Source organism: Megachile rotundata, chromosome 15 (genome assembly GCF_050947335.1).
Source record: "Megachile rotundata isolate GNS110a chromosome 15, iyMegRotu1, whole genome shotgun sequence".
Taxonomy (NCBI): domain Eukaryota; kingdom Metazoa; phylum Arthropoda; class Insecta; order Hymenoptera; family Megachilidae; genus Megachile; species Megachile rotundata.
Window position 1 is genome coordinate 12,707,341 of NC_134997.1, and position 21,967 is coordinate 12,729,307.

The 21,967-nt window shown below is 30.9% G+C and overlaps 7 protein-coding genes across 20 annotated transcripts; 4 read left to right on the forward strand and 3 right to left on the reverse strand.

Annotated features, from left to right (window-relative positions):
• Positions 1–261: 261 nt before the first annotated feature.
• On the reverse strand, positions 262–2,680 carry LOC105662547 (putative RNA/DNA demethylase ALKBH6). The gene is made up of 6 exons (XM_012285870.2): positions 2,541–2,680; positions 2,306–2,468; positions 2,046–2,222; positions 1,866–1,973; positions 1,694–1,792; positions 262–1,622 (listed from the first exon to the last, which is right to left on the reverse strand). Exons 2-6 carry the CDS (start codon positions 2,348–2,350, stop codon positions 1,365–1,367), a joined length of 687 nt encoding a protein of 228 aa, XP_012141260.1. The 5' UTR covers positions 2,351–2,468; positions 2,541–2,680; the 3' UTR covers positions 262–1,364.
• Positions 276–2,044, forward strand: thoc7 (THO complex subunit 7). Its single transcript, XM_012285875.2, has 3 exons — positions 276–414; positions 502–926; positions 1,010–2,044. The coding sequence occupies exons 1-3, from the start codon at positions 405–407 to the stop codon at positions 1,190–1,192; spliced, it is 618 nt and encodes a 205-aa protein (XP_012141265.1). The 5' UTR covers positions 276–404; the 3' UTR covers positions 1,193–2,044.
• Positions 2,681–2,792: 112 nt separating the features above from the next.
• Positions 2,793–7,515, forward strand: LOC100883106 (lisH domain-containing protein ARMC9). Of its 6 annotated transcripts, none has more exons than XR_001096057.2 (17): positions 2,793–2,929; positions 3,017–3,178; positions 3,241–3,370; positions 3,441–3,502; positions 3,640–3,870; positions 3,938–4,164; positions 4,246–4,576; positions 4,660–4,833; positions 4,906–5,154; positions 5,238–5,677; positions 5,751–5,835; positions 5,896–6,158; positions 6,231–6,342; positions 6,410–6,675; positions 6,776–6,843; positions 7,132–7,238; positions 7,354–7,515. XR_001096057.2 is itself a non-coding variant. In XM_012285871.2 (17 exons), the coding sequence occupies exons 1-17, from the start codon at positions 2,870–2,872 to the stop codon at positions 7,460–7,462; spliced, it is 3,000 nt and encodes a 999-aa protein (XP_012141261.1). In that variant the 5' UTR covers positions 2,793–2,869; the 3' UTR covers positions 7,463–7,515. The 6 variants fall into 6 exon arrangements, 4 of the variants coding, with proteins under 4 accessions (XP_012141261.1, XP_012141263.1, XP_012141262.1 ...); XM_012285871.2 differs by having other exon boundaries at positions 7,132–7,162; XM_012285872.2 differs by having other exon boundaries at positions 2,799–2,929; positions 3,027–3,178; positions 7,132–7,162.
• On the reverse strand, positions 7,502–12,151 carry LOC105662546 (uncharacterized). Of its 7 annotated transcripts, none has more exons than XM_076540021.1 (5): positions 11,987–12,146; positions 11,851–11,905; positions 10,871–11,747; positions 8,994–9,048; positions 7,502–8,830 (listed from the first exon to the last, which is right to left on the reverse strand). In XM_076540021.1, the coding sequence occupies exon 5, from the start codon at positions 8,763–8,765 to the stop codon at positions 7,635–7,637; it is 1,131 nt and encodes a 376-aa protein (XP_076396136.1). In that variant the 5' UTR covers positions 8,766–8,830; positions 8,994–9,048; positions 10,871–11,747; positions 11,851–11,905; positions 11,987–12,146; the 3' UTR covers positions 7,502–7,634. The 7 variants fall into 7 exon arrangements, with proteins under 7 accessions (XP_076396136.1, XP_076396135.1, XP_076396133.1 ...); XM_076540020.1 differs by having other exon boundaries at positions 10,871–11,752; XM_076540018.1 differs by having other exon boundaries at positions 10,871–11,190; positions 11,292–12,147.
• Positions 12,152–12,686: 535 nt separating this feature from the next.
• LOC100874621 (uncharacterized) lies at positions 12,687–14,935 on the forward strand. The gene is made up of 5 exons (XM_003703439.3): positions 12,687–13,005; positions 13,231–13,370; positions 13,442–13,566; positions 13,630–13,766; positions 13,825–14,935. The coding sequence occupies exons 1-5, from the start codon at positions 12,996–12,998 to the stop codon at positions 14,313–14,315; spliced, it is 903 nt and encodes a 300-aa protein (XP_003703487.1). The 5' UTR covers positions 12,687–12,995; the 3' UTR covers positions 14,316–14,935.
• A 201-nt stretch (positions 14,936–15,136) lies between these two features.
• beta4GalT7 (beta-1,4-galactosyltransferase 7) lies at positions 15,137–18,270 on the forward strand. Of its 3 annotated transcripts, XR_013040567.1 has the most exons (7): positions 15,137–16,055; positions 16,123–16,334; positions 16,418–16,641; positions 16,717–16,863; positions 16,986–17,244; positions 17,669–17,775; positions 17,872–18,270. XR_013040567.1 is itself a non-coding variant. In XM_012285853.2 (6 exons), the coding sequence occupies exons 1-6, from the start codon at positions 15,953–15,955 to the stop codon at positions 17,672–17,674; spliced, it is 951 nt and encodes a 316-aa protein (XP_012141243.1). In that variant the 5' UTR covers positions 15,137–15,952; the 3' UTR covers positions 17,675–18,270. The 3 variants fall into 3 exon arrangements, 2 of the variants coding, with proteins under 2 accessions (XP_012141243.1, XP_003703486.1); XM_012285853.2 differs by having other exon boundaries at positions 17,669–18,270; XM_003703438.3 differs by having other exon boundaries at positions 15,139–16,055; positions 16,986–18,270.
• Positions 18,157–20,987, reverse strand: LOC100883918 (uncharacterized). The gene has a single exon (XM_003703437.3). The coding sequence runs from the start codon at positions 20,985–20,987 to the stop codon at positions 18,240–18,242; it is 2,748 nt and encodes a 915-aa protein (XP_003703485.1). The 3' UTR covers positions 18,157–18,239.
• Between the last annotated feature and the right edge of the window lie 980 nt (positions 20,988–21,967).

The following is a 21,967-nucleotide window of genomic DNA, read 5'->3' on the forward strand; positions in this document are numbered from 1 at the left end:
TTTTTATTTATTTTTTTATATTTTTTAAGTATTTATTTTTTCGATATATTTATGTAAGATTAATGACTACACTTTTATATTTTCTAAATTAGTTACTTGCGATCATTCATATTTTTCTCTTTCCCAATATTTACATTGTATATGTATTCTTTTATTCATACGTGCAACTTCCTCATTCAAATTTCCCGCTATTTGGATTCAAATTTCCCGCCAATTCTATTCAAATTTCCCGCGTTTGATATAGATGACGCTAAACATCAATTTAAAAGATTTCAGTCATAATATGGCGCAGAATAGAGCAAGCCGGTTTGAAAATAATATGATATTGTTAATAGTAGATGTATAAGTAACATAAATTTGACGTAAAAATTAATATATCATTAACTTAGATAATTTATACAAAAATGTGTGACGGTAATCTATTTATATTTATATAAAAATATAACCTATTATAACATTTGAAACTGTTCAATTTTCAAGACCTAAATCTATTATTTTCAGAAGAGGTAATACGTCGGAGATTGCTCATAGATGGAGATGGTACTGGAGATGATAGAAGAATAAATATGCTTTTGAAATCATTTATTAAATGGGCAAATTCGTCAGATGTAGACAATACATTGCATGAAAGAATGTTGTCGCAATTGGCTCAGTGTGAATTTGCACAGAGAAAGTCTAGATTAGTCTCAAATATGAGCCAAGAAGAATTAAAAAATTATGAAAAATTATCTAAGGAAATTGAAGTACAGATAGAAGAAGCTAAAAAAGACATAGAAAAAACAAAAGCAGAATTACAGGAAGCAAAACGTGTAAGGAAAAATAGGATTGAATATGATGTATTAGCAAAAGTTATTAATGAACAACCGGACAGAGTGGAAACAAATTTAAAGCTTGCTACACTGCGTGAGGAATTAGGAAAATTAAAGGTAAAAATAATTTACATTGTAAAAAAGTACAACTTGTATTTGTGTGTACCACAAATATAATCTATGAATATTTTGGTACGTAGGAAAAGTCTGAACAATTAGAACACAAACTGGAAATGAGACGTAAACAGTTTCATGTTTTGATATCCTCCATACATTCTTTACAAGGAATGCTAGATGAGTGTGACGAAGAAATAATGGATGTAAGTTTAGAAAATTATGAAGATGTAGATACTTCAGTATCTATTAAAACTGAGGCATCTTGAAACAAGATGATAAATAAATTTTTATGTATTGTATAAAGATATTAGTAATTTTTATAAATATCACAAAGCTTAATTTTTTTATTATATTTTGTATGTACTGTACAACTCCTGAGTTCTTTTTAAGATATGAAAAAAGGTGTATATTAAAGACTGTGTAAAGTATACAAATATATTATCCAAATTTCAGTTTTAATTTACTAGTTTTAGGAACATGCCTAATAGTTAAAGACAATCTAACACCTCGCTTTAATATCTGCTCTTCTTTAAATTCTTCTCCACATATGCTTAAATTTTTTATAATTGATCCTGAAATAACATCGGTATCTTTTTCTGCAATGGAATGTAAATAATGATGATACAGATCTCCTTGCAGAATAAGCAAACTTCTGCGTTCTAATAGAAAGCTAAATTCTAAGTTTAGTTCATGTTGCTGAAAAAAAATCATTAGTTATTTATAATATTTAAATATGACAATGTAATAGTTATAATAAAGAGTAGAACCTGTGTGCTGTCAAGTCGTTTATAAAAGTCAAGAAGTGTATGAGATCCACAGCTAATAGTTGTTACAATAGGATGGAAGAGTGGACCATCTGAATGTGCCTAATAATTAATATTATATTAATATTATATTTTGTATTGACTGCTTTATAATTATACATAATCAGACATATACCATTATTCCCTGACCAGGTAAATATTCATTGATCAGAACATGATTAGGTAACTTTTCTTTCTCAAATATATTACAGGATGAAATTTTATTTACATATTTCATTAGCCACTGAAAATTAGAGATATATTTGTACTACTTTATATTAATATTATTTGAAATACACTATTATAAAAAACTTACACTTGGTATTTCTTCTGCTATCATACCTTTGGGATGTGGAATGCCACCCCAATTTTGTAATCTTCGATGACTTAGCTGTGTCCACTTTGGTAAAGGTGCATTATTAACACATCTTAATATTTCTTCTTCTTCCTCCGGTGTAATAAAATTTGGTACATACATAGCTAACTTGGGCACCTATAACAAATTGAATACTATAGTTTTTAACATAAAGATTAAACATAACCTTAGATAAAAATAATAATTGTATTAAAATAAACCTTAGGAATCACGTTGTTAGGAAAAACACAATTGTATTCTTCCATTTTGTGGTAAAACTAATAAAGATGTCACAAAGATAATAATAAAGAATGATTTTTTATTTATATAATAATAAATATTTCAGTACACTATTTTTACGCATGTTTTTATGAGCATGCATTCCTGAAAATGAAATTATAAATTAATCGAAAAGCTTTTGTTTCACTATTACATATTCAATGCAAGCGTCTATACCATTTTATGATAATTGTAAGTTTTCAAAAACTATTAAATTAATCTTCTCTCATATCACTATTTGTTGGACAATAAATTAGAAATTGCATTGTGCATAAGGTATTTCGTCTTTTTTCATACAATATTAGAAAGCGTTTTTTGTTAAACATGTAATTGCAAACGATTCGAATCGGTTAAAGTTATGTTTGCATAAAATCAATCAATTTATGGAAGGGAACATCCTTAGCGCGACTGTACGTAACACGCAAATATTTAAACACAGAATTATTTAAAGACAATATTTGATGTTGCTAGTGTTGTACAGTTATTTAAATTAATAAAGAAAGAGAATGGATAAGAGTCAGACAACAGATAAAATGGATAACAAGGAATTAAAACTTATTCATCAGGTATATTCTGAAAATTACTGTAATTATTATATTATAAATTTCCACAAAGTAATTGATATTTTAATTATTTAAAGAAAACATATATAGTTTCTTATAGATCACAATTTTGAAAATACTGCTGATGCATTAATGATAGAAGCTGCGATAAAAGGCCATAAAAATTTGGAAATTCAAAATGTGACTAATGCAGTCAATTTTGAAAATATGATGTTAAGTTATAAGACAGGAGATTGGAAAACATTTTTTAAAGTAATGTATAAGTACATGTTCACTTAGAAATAATATCATTTAAATACATCTGCTGTTTTTAGCTGTGGAATTCATTGATACCCGAAGATGTTAAACAGACAAGAGATTATAAAATTTTGATGTTGAATTTACACATATATTTTGCAATGTTACCTAAACGTATGTTGCTTTTACATTCTTATAAAGATAAAGGTAAGATAGCAGAATGTACTTTAAATAATTTTAAGAAGGACTATAATGTTTACTCTTTGTTTTTATCTAGATCAAAATTATCCAACTGATTCTATAATACCCTTGAATCAACAAGATTTTGAACAAAAAGAGGTAATTTCAATAATGTCAAATTAATTTTTTTTCATTTATTATATTTATTTTATTTTAAATTATGTATTTTATTAGAATTCTAAGTTTAATAACTGGAAAAAAGCAGCTATGACTGATTTGAAATTAATAACACACAGCATGTTATCACTGACATAGAGAAGAATATGAATGAGAGTATGGAACAGTTATGTTCATTTCTGAATACATCCGGTAAAGAGTTAGAAAATGATACCAAACTAAGGCCTTTCTTTGCATTACCATTTATCGAAGATCCATATGCAGAACCAATTATTTCTAAAATATTTGAGAAGAGCTGGACAGATGAATTGAGTGAAAATATACAACTATTTCTTGATAAATACAAAGTAGTAAGTGAAAGAAAATACATAAATACATGTATATAAAATAATTCATAAAAATTTATATCATTTTAAGAGTTTTAGTGGTACAAAATGCAATGATGATGGTTTGAATCAATTTCCTTCAGATCAAGAATATCTATCACAAGAATTGAAAAAAGATGTATCTCCAGACAAAGTAATTAGAAACAACAATGTACCAATCATCCCAAATGATAGAAACATTCCAATATTCTTAGAAGATGGTGAAATTGGAGAACAGTATAGCTTATGCAGTGATTCAAATTATAATTACAAGTCAAAGTAAAAAATATTGTCAATATTGTGATAATATAATATCCCGTCAGTCAAGTAAACCTAATAGCATTTAATGATTTTTTTCAGAAGCATACAAACTGCGTCTGTGAATTCCTCTTCAGAAGAAATGCATTCATCATTTAATAACAAAAGCAACAAAAAGTTAATGCAATATATTCAGGAATTAGCCATAACACGATCTCATTTATGTACCGTTCGTTCTAATTATGAAAAACTAAAGCTGAGATTTCATAAATTACACGCTGATTATCATAAATTGATGAGCATTGCAAGAGTATTAACAACTTCTTTAGAAAATTCGGTGAAAGGACAGTCAATTAATTTCCAAACCATGTTAGAGACATGTATACAAATTTTTCCAGATTTGTTTAATCAAAATATACGAGAAAGTTCACATGTAAGCAATAGGTTTTATGTATATGTAGAAGATTATGCTGGTTTAAATGATGATATTATAATACTTTTCATGTATATGTACAGTGTTCTTCAGAATTGTTGTTAGACAGATCTCGTTCTGACATCAAAATTAGTGAACATTCTATGTCGTACAGTATATCTGTTCCTCCAAAATTATTAGATTTCAAAAAGATCAAATTACATTTAATCAATGGAAGTATTAAAGTTAAATTATTTCTTCTGCAAGCATTGAGAAGGGTAAGCTAATAAATACTTGTGCATGTTGTTAAATTTATAAAGCTTTAGTACCGAAATATAAATTGTCTGCAGAAAATAACATTTGGTCAACCTGGAGAAAGGGATGAGACCTTACATGAGTACATAAGTAAAGATTTGTTGGGTCTTCATAGTCAAATTGCCAACTACAAAGGCAAATCAATTTTGCCACATTTATTAACGCCCGAAAATTTTATTATACCTCACCCCTTGCAGCAGTCAGTTACAAGATTATTAAATACTTTAGCTTCGTTCAGATGTGGAAGAGATTATTTGTCATTTGATTCCACTGTTGTTGATATGGTACTAATATTATTTTAGTAATTCATACAATCCCTAAGTTAGTTCTGCAATGTATAATATAATTAACATAATAAATGTTTTAGGTATATAAATGTCTAAATAATATCTGTGATAATAATATAGATACAGTGACTTGTAATATGATGATTGCAATGCTGCAGAAGTTATCATTACGGAAACAACAAAGATTATATATGATCGAAAATGGATTAGTAGAATGGTTGATTCATCATTTGCATAATCAATGCCGAATCATGGATTCTTATCGATTAGAGTATGCTACAGCTCTCTTAATGAACTTATCATTACATCAAGTAGCTCAAAGGCGGGCATCTGCAATGGCGTCTTTACTTATTTCAACGTTAATTTCTTTGCTATTAATGGATCATACATCGGCATTGCCTTATATTAATGGAGCATTAAATAATTTTCTGACAAACTATACAATTAATGAAGAAGCTAAAAGGATGAAATTTTCATCTATGTTAGAACAGTATAGTAAATATAAAACTGGAGAAATAAGGTAAAATAAATTATTTTGCACTAACTGTATAAAAATTCTCAAACTAAAAATGGTATATTAAAATGTGTAATAGGAAACATTTAGATCATATTTTAAAGATACATAAAGGTGAAATTACTATTGTAACAGAAGCTGAAGACATGGCGGATAACGATAATGTAGGTAATAATTTATAACATATGTTGCTCCTTATCGATAAAAAATTATTTATTCCTCAGGAAGAATTTGATGTACTAGATAGTCAAATAGAAGAAAATGATCCGGTAAAGAATAACTATGGAGAATTATGTGGGGAAGCGTTGCTTGCATCTTGTTACACGATAATACGGAAAGTAATTCAGCGAAAAGAAACGAATACGGAAGTATCGTCAGTTACAAAATTTAAGACTGACACAGATGAACCTATTTTACACACTAGTCAACAAGTTAAAAATTTATATTCTGAACATGAAACAGTATTACCGGAAGAAAATTGTCTAAGGTATTACTATGATGCTTTTATTGAAGTTTATTTCTTTACAGATTCATTTAAATCCATTTAATTTATAAATAGAAAACACGTGAGAAGCAAACATAATATTATGGTAGTACAAGATTTTAAAAGAACAGTATTATATCCAAATTTACAGTCGCATGAAACTAGGTTAATTTCTTCCTCGTCTAAGGTACTTAATGAGAAAATAATACGTCATTATTATAATAATATGCTATTGCTTAAATCACATTTTTAAGGAGCACGTTTCTAAGCAAATTACGACTAGAAAGTGGAAGGTTTCTTCTAATGCTTTAAGGAGTTCTAAATCATTAATTGAAAATTGTAGTCAAAGTGACTCAGAGATTCAATTTGAACCGAAATTGCAGAAGCATCATAAAAAAAATGCATTAAATGATCAAAATTCAGACGACGCGCAATTACGGATAATAAAAGATAACAGAGATTCTGTCAATGAATTATTTAATGGAAGTGCTGTATATTTGTTTGAAAATCAATGTTCGAAGTTCGTTATTGTTTTGTAAAAAATATTAGAAGATTATATTGTTTTAACATTACATTATTCTCGCAATTAACAGTAAAGTTAACACAAAGCTTTTGTACAGGCAAAACAGTAAAATGACTGTAACATCTTCTGTGTTCCTAGCAGTTGGAAGTGAAGCTGAATCAACAGGTAAGAATCAATGACATTGGTTTTTATGTTGCTCCTCTTTCATCAAAACAGGTACACAGTATCTAATTACTAGTTCAAATGATTATACGTCCAGATGTCTAAGCCTGTTTGACAAGTAAGGCATAGTTCAAGTACTGTGTAGTGAAAGCTCTATAACTTTCACCTAAACGCATGTTTTGTCGTGATCTTGGAAAAATTAGAGCAAGTGAATGAAAGTGATAGGGTCAAATAGAACTTGTAATGTCAAGTACGTGATTAATCTATTTAAAAAATTATTACTTTTTTCAGTCATGGGAAAGTTGAGCAGCATTGCATCATTGTGAGTCAAGATTTCAATGTTCAATTGCACTTTATGATTTTGTACATAGTTATGCACCACTGTCCATTTTATACTGGTATTAAAATCTTTTTATACTGTAAACTTTCAAATAAATTATATATTTTATTTGACTATTATTATACTATTCTTTCAAGCTAAATTATTACTCAGAATCATACATCTTTTTATAGGAACAGTAATGGAAATGAAACTAAAAATCATTCAAGGACACAAGAAACAGATCTCGATTCGGAAGAAGCATTCTTATCTAAGCCAAAACTTCCACGAACTCCACCGTGATTAAAATTAAGTCTTTGAGAGAAGAATAAATGCTTCATATGACTTTTAAATAATTTTATTTTAAATAACAATAATAACAATCGTGTCTTCAATTAATTTTAAATATTTCATACAATAAATATATACAAAACGTAACAAATGTCTCATCATCGCACTCATCTCACGTAAAATATTAATAATAACCAACATATGGGCTAGTATGTGCAGGTACTACATAGTTACTACTCCGGTACCTCCTTAACAAAGGACTATCAGCATAGCTACTACCACCTAAACTACTGTGTAAATTTGACATTGGAGAATAACCAGCAGGAGAGCCACTGGAGTAGCTCATAAAACTCGGTTTACTTTTATAATTTCCAATAATTTTACTGAGATACGAAGGTCCTGGAAGATACGCTTGACTACCGTAACTTGGTCTGGTTTCTTTAAACGGTACCAATTTCCCACCACCTTTACCATAATTGCCAAGCAGATAATCAACATCTGGCTCTTTGGAAAGATAATTTAAACTTCCACTAGGAGTGTATTCGCCCATATACTTATTGTATTTACTGTATTTTCCTGAACTATAAGGACCAGCGCTACCTCTCGTGAAGGGGCTACTTGGAGAGCTTGACAGATATACATGTGATCCCATGGCCCCATGGTTTCCTCTCACATATCGCGTTTCAGAGTGAAACGGATGCATATCATTCATGAACTTACTACCTCCGCCTATTCCGAACATACTATCCTTCTGTTTGCCATAGGGATAGTCAGTAGAACCACGGAATGAATTTGAAGGCTCTCTACTAAAGACTTGATCACCATCCATGTATTCTCTTTGCGATGTATGACCTCTGAAGGCATCGCCAGAGTACTCCTTAAAGGACGGAGCTTCAGCACCTAATTCAGAGTACGCTGCTGTACTAGAAGCACCGGAAAGATTATCACCGAATCTCATGTAGGCAGAAGTCTTTGGTTTACTGGCGAATTGAGCGTAGTCAGAACCCGCTTGATCGGTGCCCTGAGTGTAAGTCTCAAAAGTGGAATCACCGTTACCGCTGCTACTTGTATAAGTCTCGAAAGTGGACTGTGCCGGATTGCTCACGAGGTAGGGGCTGCTAGCAAGACTATCGCGCGCGTTACTCGAGTACTCTGAATAGCCAGCGTTATGGGAGCTTGGAGAAAATGCGTTGTAAGAACTGCTTCTTAAACTTTCTTCGAGATTTCCTTGGTTCCTGCTAGTGGTCAACGATTGTCCATTACTCCCCCCTGTGTAGTAGTCCACGTTTTCTCTGTGACCCTCTTTGCTTGCCATGTAGGCTCCATTGAGGAGGTTGCTGTTGTACTCGTACCCATTGTTGTCTGCATTAAGAGTATAGGCTGTAATAAGCACTCTTTTTAAAAAATGGCTAGATAAATTGTTGGTAAATACTTATAAATTACAGACATAAATTATAAACCTTATTAATAAAAACAAATTAATGCATCTTCACAATTTATCTTCTAATGATTTTCAGAAAAGAAATGCACTTAATATACATACTGGTGGCTGCAGGTTCCGCGCGTGCTAGTAGGATGCAGCCGAGGATTACTGCGCTCTAAAAGTAGAACAGTTTCACCATAAATTAACAATCGCGATGTAGATGATCTTTCCAATTAAATCACGGAACATTATCACGCTAATTACGAGTTAACTGAACCGTGACCTTAGTACAAAGCGTTAATAGCACAGTTTTAATATCCTGGGAAGAGACGAGGTTCTCATAGATGATCCAAATTTTTGTAAGCAAAAAAAAGACTAAATAATATCACATTACAAATATAATGGAAGTAAATTCAAGTTTCGAGGATGATAAAAGAAGAAACCTCTTTAATAATTAATTCTAATAATAGATATGGATGTATGAAATGTACTCAAATGTTGAAGAAATGTTAACTTCGTTACTCACGAGTGAAATGATTTTCCCCATGGCAAGGGTTGACCGGTTCTGTTTTGTTTAGCAACCCTGATGTCTCTCAATCAAATTGAAACTACACACATACTGGCACGTGAATCGGCTCCTTACTGTTTTATACTCCTAGGAATCCCTCCTCGCTCACAAAAAGGTAAAAGCGATCTTGATGTGCACATACTGATAGGACATTGGTTGGTATCCGACCATACAGAGCAGGGAGAAAGAGTCAACCTGATTTAACTCTTCACTTTTACGGGGAAAGCAATGGGTCAGTGTGACTGGCTATCCAGTGAACTATGAGTAGTATGACCTACCTAGCGTAATTAGACTTTTTAATATATATATTAGATTCAGAGAAAGGTCATATTTTATCAAGTGCCACCCTTGTTCCTATCGATTTACGCACATAGTAATAGTTAATAACAAAGTTTGTATTAAGTATAAAAGTATAGCGTCTTTGTTTGGGACATCCTGTATGAAAACTGTAATTTAATGGAATTAATCTTCCTGACACTAATACGAGTCATTACAAAACTGTATTGTATATTTCCATAATTATATATCATTTAGAAATCATCCATGAATGAAGTCTGAAGACTGCTTTTATTTTATTTTAATTAGCACGATGGAAGGATTTCAGTGTACCCGATGCAACGCAGGCTTTCGTAAAAATACTGTCCTGATTTCTATGCATTACCATTGCCAAGGTTAACATATATTTGTTACGGTGGATGGATAACTTTCCTTCGGTAAGGCTCGAGAGAGGAAAAAGAACAATGTTACGTCTGCGTTCAGACTATGAATACGATAATCAGAAACGATAATCTAATTGTAAGTGTGACGGGTTACAATTTCTTAAGATCTCATTGAATGATATGTATGCAGTTATTTTGCAGAAAGTGTCTCAGTAGATACGCAGCATTTCTTTTATCGCTGATAACAAATTCTTTAAATTATCGTACTACATTAAATTTATCTCGCTGATGAGTCACAAGCTAACTCATAAGTTGATGGAAAATAAGCGTTGAATATGTTAATACTCGAACAATATGTTCACATGTTCTGAGTACATGAATAAAACATCGCGTTAATAAATAGCATTTTAAATTCCGTTTAATACATGCGTTTAAAGTTAAATAATCGTTGCACAAGATCATTGTTCCAGCAACGGTTAACTGTATCCTGTATCAACGCAAGCACGCGATCTTTTTGCGATCGCAGGAATCTCGAGAAGAACCTACTTAAGGACGTGCTTTTATTTTAAAGTAGGAGCATAGAAAATGCTCACAAATACCTCTGTACCAGGATCGAAATGCTTAAACATCAAGAATACTTCGCTCGGTTTATATCCTGCATAAAATGCACGAGTTTCTTGAATACCAATTGCTTTCCTTCAAAAGAAAGTTTCTCGAAACTCCCTTAAGCATCTCGACGGTTCAGATTTAATCATAATGCTATTTATTGCCTTGTTAAAATGGATTTCATCTGTTCCATTTTCTTCTTAATACAGGTGGCCAAATATTGCTGACGTTATACCGCTAAGTATTACAAAGACGAAGTAGGTGTTCTCTCATCTTTCTATCGAATAAGCAATTAAGTGCATCATGAGATGGATTCTTCCTATATCGACAGTGCACAGAAACGATTACACGCTGCGTTGTGACACGAAAACCGGAATGACATTGCTGTATCCTTGTCATTATCTTCTGCAATGCTTTCTACTTTCCGCACACATATGAAGTGCAATTGCATTCATTGAAACGTACAACCGTGCACTTGAATCAGCTTGAATTTCCAATAGGTTAATAGCGAAATCTATATAAGATGCTTATCGCTCATTTCCGTTGTAAAACAACGTCTTAAAACGTGCACGATGTATCAACTACCTTAAAAGTATCATACATCATTTCCTCAAAATCAGTTCCGTGGTGAACACCGAGAATTAAAACGACGGAACTGCGTTGGAAACCTTGCGAAAAAGAAAGCAAAAGTAGTAGGCATCTTCTATAACGGTCACGATAACTCCACGAGTCCCTATTTGATCCTGTGTATTTCCGACAGACGTATTGTACATTATTTTCCTGAAATTAAGATGCAAATTGTACTTTTCTAACAGATAATTAAGCACGTGTCGTATGGTATATTCAATGCAAGGCATTAGTATACTACGAAGAAAGTAAAATGAAAATGGAAAGTAGACGTTAAACTAATGCCAAGTAGACGCTTCTTTGATGTTGCTGCATATCAAACATTTTGCGTTCTGTGAACGACACTAAACATGCGTGCGGTGTTCTGCATCATCAATAAACTTCTTCACCCAAGGTCAGCTCGTATTACGCATTCTAAGCTACGAGTAACAAACATAAAAATTAGTATTTTCGATACATTCATCATTATACAGTTATGAGGTTATAAATAATAAAATAGTTTCAGCTCAGTTCCTACACTTTCTTCAATAATCAGTGTGAACGGAAAGGAAGAAATGTCTATCGTGAAGTCCCTGAAAAGAAATGCTGCACGTTTAATAAAAAGGGATACGTAGGATTTCTGGCGCGAAAGTGGTCAAGATATGTAGTAATACTTGTTCTGTCACAAACAATTCTGCTGCACTGATATTTCTTTGACCTGAACGCTTTTAAAATGGCAATTCCAATCATATTCGATTTCTCAATAATGAAAGAGAATGGATTCGTAAAAGATTTTCTTCTTTCCGCGCCTCTAAAATGGAACCTGTGCCAACTGCGAAACGCAAGCGCATTGTATTCTGGTATTGCGCCAATTGAAGAAACATTCAATTCCATTTGTAAATTCAGTTTCTAAATTTCTGAATTTAAGTTTAAAGTTTCTAAATTTCTAACCTGTAAAATTTAAACACTTGTAAAATTGAAAATTGGAAGTCCGTAAATTTAGAATCTTTAGATTTTTCAATTAGTATGTGTGCATGAATAAGACAATCATATTTGGCCATTATCTACAATCTGTTATTTGGTACATTTTGTGTACATGTAATTGTTGCAAGATATGTCAAACGATGAGATCATATGTGCAATGAGAGACCATACTCAACTTACTGCACATTTTCATTCGTTTTGCGCATATCAATTTGAATTGGTTCGTAGATCATAGGCGTTTGCGACTTTTATGATGTCGTACGTATACACCTAGTGATCTGTTATTTCAGCATGACTTATTTCTGTATGTATGTACAAATTTGAGATTTATAAAATTGGTGATTTAAAAAGTTGAGAATTTAGAGATTCAACGATCTGATAAAAGTCGAATATAGCTGATGAGTCATTATGTTTATCCTACATCATAATCTCTTCTCTTTATTCACATATTTTTATCCGCCGTGTAAATGGTGAACAACGTAGGAAGCATATGAAGGTGGGGCAACAATAATTGGTGGGGAGCCTATTGAAGTTAGCTGTGTTGCGCAAATTGGGTATGATCTCTCGCTGAACGGAGTATAGGAAATATAACCTAAATTGTAAATTGAAAGATTCAAACCTCATCATATCTTTTACTCCCTTGTCGTTAATTACAGTTGTTTCTTACAAAAGTAATACGACCCAATAAAACCATCAACAATGTCTTTCAGTGAGTATATTAAATGTCAATATGTAAATTTTGTGTAATTTATTCTGACACATGCATACTATACATACATGTACACTTACACATCTTAACAGAGGTACACAAATATTTAACTATATAGAAGATGACATTTCTTTTATAATGATTTTATATTTAATGTGCATGAATCATCATTTGTATTATGAATCTACAAAATTCTTTAAAATGAAATAATGATTATATTTTAAGTTAAGCTCATTACTTCGGACACTTTGGAATATCGTTATTTTCCCATCACGAAATCCCGTTTCGATTTAAACATACAAGCTGCTCATGATGCAAGAATTTCTTTGCGTACCCATTTGGGTGACGATTCTAATGTATATGAGGTACAGTTCTGAAGTTTTAAGTTATTTATGATTTCCTCGCATTTAGAACTAGATATATTTTATTATTATAGATTATTATTGGAGGATGTGAAAACACAATATCAGCTATAAAAAGAAATAATGAAGAATCTGATGTTGCAGAAGCTGAAACAAGGAACATATTAAGTGATGAGCATATGTGTAATTTTTGGATACAGTAAGAACTAATTTTATATAATTCCAATGATGACCAATAGATTGATGATCTCATATTCAACAGGTGGTCATGTGATGGATTATTAAATGTTGGTAATGGAGATGGAGTGTTCCTAAGTTACAAAGACAAAAATCCATTTGTTATAAATTACATAGGAATCAGTACAGCATGTGGTGCTATTGGTGAATTCTTAATAGAAGGTATGCTTTCAAATGTTATGACATGGAAAAGCTTCAGTTACTTAGCTATCTCTTTCAGAATCAAGTTGCACATCTACAGTTATTAGACAACAGTTAATGGATACAGCCCATTTCTGGGTAGATTATAATGAATCAACTGGTCTTCCACCAAATGCTACAATAGCTTCTGAAGATGATTTGTATATAGGTCGTGCTCATCATAGAGATTCTGTTACACCTGGAGGTGTTAAAAATAATGTATGCACTATTGCATGGGGTGGAGCTGCTTATGACAAAAAGGAATTTCAAGTATTATGTTGTAAAGATGTAAGTTGGGTGAAGTCATGGTCAGGTAGTGTTCCATTACATGCACTTCCTGCTGGTGAAAGCGAAGATGGATATGCTCTTTTCATAGGCAGAGTTTTAGACGAAGGCATATATTATATAGGCAAGATCCAACCAAACCATCAAACATGTTACATACCTATTGATGGTGAAGAAGCAGGTTTCACGTCATATGAAACTCTGGTTGTTTGCGATTATTACGCTGCAGAACATATTGAGAGATAAAATGTTCTCGGAAAAAAGAGATATTTATTTTTCATATAAAAAATATTTTTTTATATCGCATATGTTTAAACCAATTCAGTAAAACGTGTACATTAAAATGAAGTCATGAATAGTATTACAATGATAGTTAAGTTATATTACGAGCGAGGTATAGAATAGACCAATCGTGATACAGAATGTGATATACTGACATCGCCCAAAACCTCGTCTGTGCCAGTACTTTTGTTACGCACTCTACGCTTAATGATTTGTACGTACAATGGATTATAATGAATTTAGAAACTGTATTGGATGAAATGGACAACGTTAATCAGGTAATTAATTTAGGAAATCGGTGTCACGAATGAGATTATACATGCAATATCATAGCTGTGCCGTCAATGTATTTTTTGATTCTAAAATATGAATGTTTTTACGATAGATCCATTAAAGAAACCTTTAATGACCTCATTTCCTGAAAATGATTTTTGGCGACTCGAACGAAAAATTTGTACCATACAATGTTGTTTTCTATATTACCGGCGAGACACAGTACAGTGTGCGAACTGTTCTGCATCTTCGGATTCACGGAATGTATTACAAACAGCATAAAATCAATATTAATAAACATGTATAGTGAATATATAGCATATTAATCAATAAAATCAATAATAATTAAGTTTAAAAAAAAAAAAATTGAACAAGTGGCGCCATCTCGCCGGCGAACAGGGTGAACTACACACTTTTGAAACTGTAGTTTCATTAGTTCCTATACACTCCCGCTATATGGCGCTACATGTATCGTTTTTTGGCCAGTTCCAAAAGTGTGTAATTCACCCCGTTCGCCGGAGAGATGGCGCCACTTGTTCCATTTTTGTAAAAACTATTGATTTTGAAAATATGCAAACTTTTAAAAATAAGCATTTATTTCAGAAAATTGCATTATTTATCGGTCTTGTAAATTAGGCACAGTGTGTGCCAATATTCAAAAGTATAGAGGATGGTGGGGTCCCTTTGCATCGGTCGCCATTTTCCCTAGGAAAGCAAAATTTGCACTTGAGTATACTGTTCCTTGCTTTAGAATAAAATATTTATATAATGTTCAGTGTCATAGCATATAAATGATCGTTGCAAGCTCTATGAAGCAACGGTAATCGTCGATGATGCATGAGTTACGTTTCCACGTGTGTTATAATTCTAAGTTTAATCGATCAGAAAATATGTGTGTTTGGTACAAAGAACATATCCTTATCGGTCCAGTGACCGATAAATACTTGGCAAGCAAACAGAAGTCTTGTTAAATAAAACTTATTCAAAAGATTATAATAAATAATCTTAAAAGCAATATGTGAATATGAAATTTTATATATCACAATGGTCTAATTTTTGTGTGTGATAATACAAACACTCGAACAGAATATTAAACGTATCGATGCAGCGGTAATTTTAAAATATGTAAAATGTAATAAGACTTGCATTAATTTTATTAATTAATCAATTGTAAATTAAATACAATAATGAAAAATATATAAATGTTTTACTCGTTTTCTTGAAGTAGGACAATGCTATTGCATTGTTAAATCTTTTTAAGATTGTTCAATGAAAAGTTTACATACTTTTAAACTTAATATATTCTACTTACATACCTATTATTAGGCATGGAAGTTGTTTGGAAGAGTATAAAATTTAAATATATATTTGCTTGCATTTTGATCACTTTTATTATTTCATGTTTGATAAGTATTGCACCTATAAGCATTGGTAAGGGTTTGTATTCTTTATTTGTTAACTGTTTCAAGATCAATGCTTTAAGATTTCATACTTTTAGATGAATGCAAATGTGAAATAACTACTCAGCCAAGTCATTATAATAATAAACAAGGAAATAGTGATGTTAAAACTTATAGAAAGTCAGAACATCGTTTGGCTGTACTTGTGCCATTTCGAGATCGTTTTGAAGAATTATTAATCTTTGCTCCACATATGAAAAAATTTTTAGATAAACAAACTATAGATTACCATATATTTATACTTAATCAGGTACTATTTTACTCTGATGTGATTATTAATCAATTTTAGAAAGTGAATAATATTTAATTATAATAATATCTCTGTTTTTATAGGTTGATAGGTTTAGATTCAACCGAGCCTCTCTTATAAATGTAGGCTTCCTTGAAATTAGCAAAGCTTTTGATTATATAGCTATACATGATGTAGACTTATTACCAGTCAACGATGAACTATCGTATTCTTTTCCTAACAAGGGTCCTCATCATGTATCTTCTCCAGAATTGCATCCTCGATATCATTACCCAACATTTATTGGAGGAATATTACTAATTAAAAGGTTCTTTAATAGTGTTGATGATACAAACTATCTAATGAATAATAGTAATAATAGCAATTAAAATTATTTTTATAGAGATCATTTTATACAAGTAAATGGAATGTCTAACAAATATTGGGGATGGGGTCTTGAAGATGACGAATTCTATGTTAGGTTGAAAGAAGCTGGATTAATAGTCTCAAGGCCACAAAATATATCTACTGGGACACATAATACATTCAAGTAAGATATATTATTTACGTATATTATAAATAAAAATTAAATACAAAATATGCATAATAATTATCAAGTAATGAGTTTATAATACTCATTTGATATAAGTAAATTAATTACATCAATTTCAGACATATACACGATAGAAATCATCGGAAACGGGATATGATCAAATGTTATAATCAACGTGAAGTTACTAGAAAGCGAGATCGCCAGACTGGTTTAAATAATGTATCTTATAAAATATTAGGTACAATTAAAATGACTATAGGGGACACTTCACTAACCGTCCTTAATATTTCTCTAATGTGTGATAAGTTGAATACACCTTGGTGTGAATGTGATAAAGTAGTTGGATCTAAGGATGGAAAGTCTAAGGAGAAAAAAAAGGTCAATAATAACAAATCTGCCACTGGATTGTAATTATGCAAACAAAAGTGTATTGAAAGATAAAAATATATGTATATATATATATATATATACACACACATATAAATTCTATCATATTTACTTCATAGTTTTCTTTACCTCTTTTGCTTTGCATATATTTAATGAAGCAAATAAAACAATTTTTGTAACTTAGTATACTTTTACTGGATTACGTATGTGTTAATAATCTGATTTGATATATTATAAATATTTTGAGTAATAGGTGCATTGAATAATTTCATTTATGCACAGAAGCATCATTACATTACTAATTTTTGATAATTGATTTCAACATAATCTATTTAATGGATGATTTCCGTATTTTAGTATTAAAATGTACATGTTATTTCATTAAGCAGAATTTCATATGGATATTTTAAATCAGGCATAGGCACAGAAATGCCGTTGAGCGGTTTCTACGTCAGACTTATTCGAGAGGTTCGATTCTACTCTACTAGCAGCCATTTATACGTGATGTCGGAGGTATTGAAGGTATGAACGGTATGAATGAGATGGAAGAATATTATTACAGAATACAACGGATATAAAGCATACAAAAATTAAACTATGTGACCTTACGAAATTTAGTGGGAAATAGCATCTTTGCTTGTGAAGTTTATGCAAGTTCGCCGCCAAGTTCCGGCCTGATATACTACTTGCTACCCATGCCTGTTTTAAACCATATAAAAGTGTTATATAAAAATCGTTAATGAAACATGATTTAATACTGTAACCGACTAATTAAAGTAATCGTTTACATTACACATATAATAACGTATATACATATATTTACAATTAAGCTGAAAACACGAGATACCATTGTACAATGTACATAATTGTTACTAGTATAATGGTAAATATTGTACAACGATGCAAGGAAATCTAAGTATTTATGATCTTTAATATTACATTTTCTAAATTGTAAAAAGCAATATCGTAAAAATACAAAATTATGGCTACATAACTGCATTAAGTTGCAAAATGAAATGTTCTCTCAGTTCGTTTGTACTAAAATCATCACCATCATTATTTTCATCGAAAATATCTTGTACAGTTCCTGTCACAGTTTCTGCACCTTCATACTCAGTTGTTTTAATTACTGAGTCAGGAAGTTCTATGTTCTTATCATCGATTTCGGATTCATTATTTATATCATGCGATTTTTCTATTTTTATACTAAATTTTGTTGTAGAATTTTGTGTTTCGTCTAAATCGCTTTTATTACGATCCGTGAAATCTTCATTTAGGACTTCTTTTCGTAAAGCAGGCAATGGTGGTAATGGAAAACCATAAGAAAGTAATTTATCATAACCATTTCTCCCACAAACTTTCCTAATATCAGCTGCCATGCTTAAGGCTTTTCCTGAAAATTCTTGTTTACAACTATCAATTAATATTTCGTTAAACTTACTCATTTTTTCATCTAAAAGCTTCCTCCTTCTCATAACAGTTTGCATATTTAACATTTTTCTTCTATATGTGTTTGTGTTCTTTTCTGCTCTTTCAAGATATTTGGAAGCTTTTTCTAGCTTCCAATTCAGTTCTTTTATTCGGTTGTCTTTTTGTTTAATTTGTCCCTCAAGTTTTCTCTTTTGTTGAGATTCTAGAGTTACTGTCCTCATTAATTTCTTATTCACTTCTTCAAAATAGTTTACCCTATTTGATAAATCTTCTATCAATCTCTGTTTCGATTCTAGATTCTTTTTACTAAGCACTGAAGACTGCATATTATTTGATCTTGTATTAATTCTAGAGGTTTCCGTTTCTTTACTTTGCAATTCTTGTCCAATATTTTTAGTTCTCATATTATTTTCTAATTCTTTATAGATAATCAACTGATCAGTTAATTTAGCAATCACATTTTCTTGAATCTGTATTCTCTCTAACAAATCCTCATAATCAGAAGGAGTGCAACCAACATTATTTTCTAAAAATGTTTGGGTATTATGTGTACAATTTTGTGGAGGAGAACTGATCTTTATTTGATTTTTTTCTTCCTCGTCAGAACAAATACGTTTGAAACATGAAGAATGACATGTTATAGTATTTGGAATAGAATTTAAATTTACAAGCTGTTTTCTCTCGCAAGAATAATGTTTGACGATCGATCCGTTTTTATCCGAAGATACATAATCATCTTTTGCTAATGGACTACTGAGATCACTATAAACAATTTCTTTAGGATTTTTAGGTGATAGTACTGTAATAACAGATGTGACAAATGTATCATTTTCTTCACTTTTATAAAGAGTGCTAAATTTTTGGGGTGCTTGAGTTCCTATTGTATTACATGATAATTCTTCAATAATCTCAGTTACATCATCAGGATCACCAGTTACTTTAATAACAAATTTAGCTGTTTCCATTTCTGTATCATTTGCTTTACTTACATCATTTATTCTGTCTGGAGACAAAGATAATATGTGTCTAACTTTCCTCTCTTGTTCTATATTGTCAGATAAGTCGCTATTACTTGAAGAATTAATATCTTGATCAGAAGTACTTCTAATTGATTTTTTTATTGATTTCATTATTTCTTCTCTAGTCTTTCTTTTACGTTTCATTGCCGCTCGTATGTTTGGTATTACATGTACTTCATCTTTAGTGAAATTTTCCTCTATATCTTCTTTAAAGACTTTTTCTTCATTTTGTACAGAATTTATATCATCTGTATCATTAATTATTTTACTAATTTTTGATGCCACTTGAGATACTGACAATTTTTCATCTCCACTTTCTACACCAAAAATGATTTCAACATTTTCTTTCTTATGTCCACTTTCACTTTTCAGTGAAAAGTCATGATTTGCATTAACAGGTGAAGAACTTTTACGTTCATCATTAATAAGTTCATTATTTTCATCTACCACTTCATTATTTTTATTCTCCTTATAATTCTTAACCATTTTCATCTTTTCTTTATTTTTATAGTTTTCATCTTCAGTAGATCCACCATCACATATTTGCTTTAATTTTTCCTCTATTTCATCGTAACTATCCTCAAACACTGTATGACTCATGACTTCTGGTTTACTTTCTTCCTTCTCAGCAATGCTTGGTATCTGAATAGTTTTTGAATTATTACTCATTAAGGACAATTCAATTTCTTTTTTATCTTTATTTAATTGCATTTCAAGATTATCTTGTCTTGCTAGGTTACTAGCATCAGCAAGATTATCCTCTGCAATCATTTTAATATTTTCTTCTTGAAAAACAATCTTAGTACTTTTTTCTCCCACTTGGTCTTCTCTTTCTATACACTTATTTATAGATTTCAGATTAGTTTCAACAGATTCCATAGATGGTTCTTCAATGCCTTGAAAATCCAAATTTGTTTCTTCTAAATGTTCTACAGAGGAATTTTCTGTATCATTTTCCATATGTTCTATATAATATTCACCTTGCTTTTCTTCTTTATTATTAAATATTTTAGTCCTCTTTTTAGGAGATTTTCTGGTAGATGTTACTGTAAATATAGAAGGAACTGCATTTTTTTTTAACCTAATTCTTCCGCTTTGGCTAATAGACCACTCTTGAGGTTTAAAATGTACATGGCAAAGAAATGAATTATTTGATGGCTCCCAATCAGCTCTAGCAACACGTTCTTGCCAAATTTTTCTAAGTTTTGGATCACGAGGAAAACATTTCATAATATAACCCTTCTCGCTACGATTATTGCAGCCAATTGCTGCACAGCCTGGCATATTTAAACATCCAGAAATTATTAAGTATTCTGCAACAATAAATTCATGATACACAGACAAAGTAAAATGATTAACTCAATCTTCTTATGATACATAATAAATCTAATAAATTATAAATTATTATTTAAAAATACAATTTTGAATAGACCGAACCTTTCCTTTGGTGCTGATATCCCTGTTCTTAAGTGAAATAGTGATTGATGTAATTCAACAGTAAACATGGTAAAAACCGTACTTTTAATTGATAGGTTACGTTATGTTTTATATCAAGGAATAAGTTATAAAACTTTTTAACGTATTTTTAAAACATTTCAATTTTGTTTCACACTGTTCATAGTTTTGTTATCGGCAGCGTACGCTGTGAAAGAATCCGAAACACGCTCACCTCGTTCACAAACTTTATTCGAAATCCATTATTATACACACAAGAAAATGTGTGACTTCATGCATAAATACGGTCCATTATTTTCACTTAATTACTAATCACATACATGCAAGAGCTTTAATAGAGAAAATTAAGGCTCAAAAACAATGTACTTTTGTTGCACTGCTATTAGCAAACTATTTGCAAGTGAATTTCAAGTTCTCTATGTAATCGAAATGTGTTAACATGGCCGTCTTCAAACGACGTACATGATATGTATGAATTAATTATTACTATTTGTTATCGGATTTAATTAAATTTGGTTATATTGTTGTTTAGCTCACATTATTTACTTTTATTACACATATTATCTAATCATAGATCTGAAGTTATTATCTGATACAATCTTCACCATAGAGATAGATACTTCCTCATAAAAGAAAAGAAAACAGTGCATACAAAGTATCCTAAAAAGTTTTACAAAAGAAACATAAATATTTATATTTTATAAATTAATTAAATGATTTATATACGCGCACTTGACTCTTTTATTCAATAATATGCGATGTTTTTTACTATAACATACTGTATAAAGAATTTAGCTGTTCCTTTTATG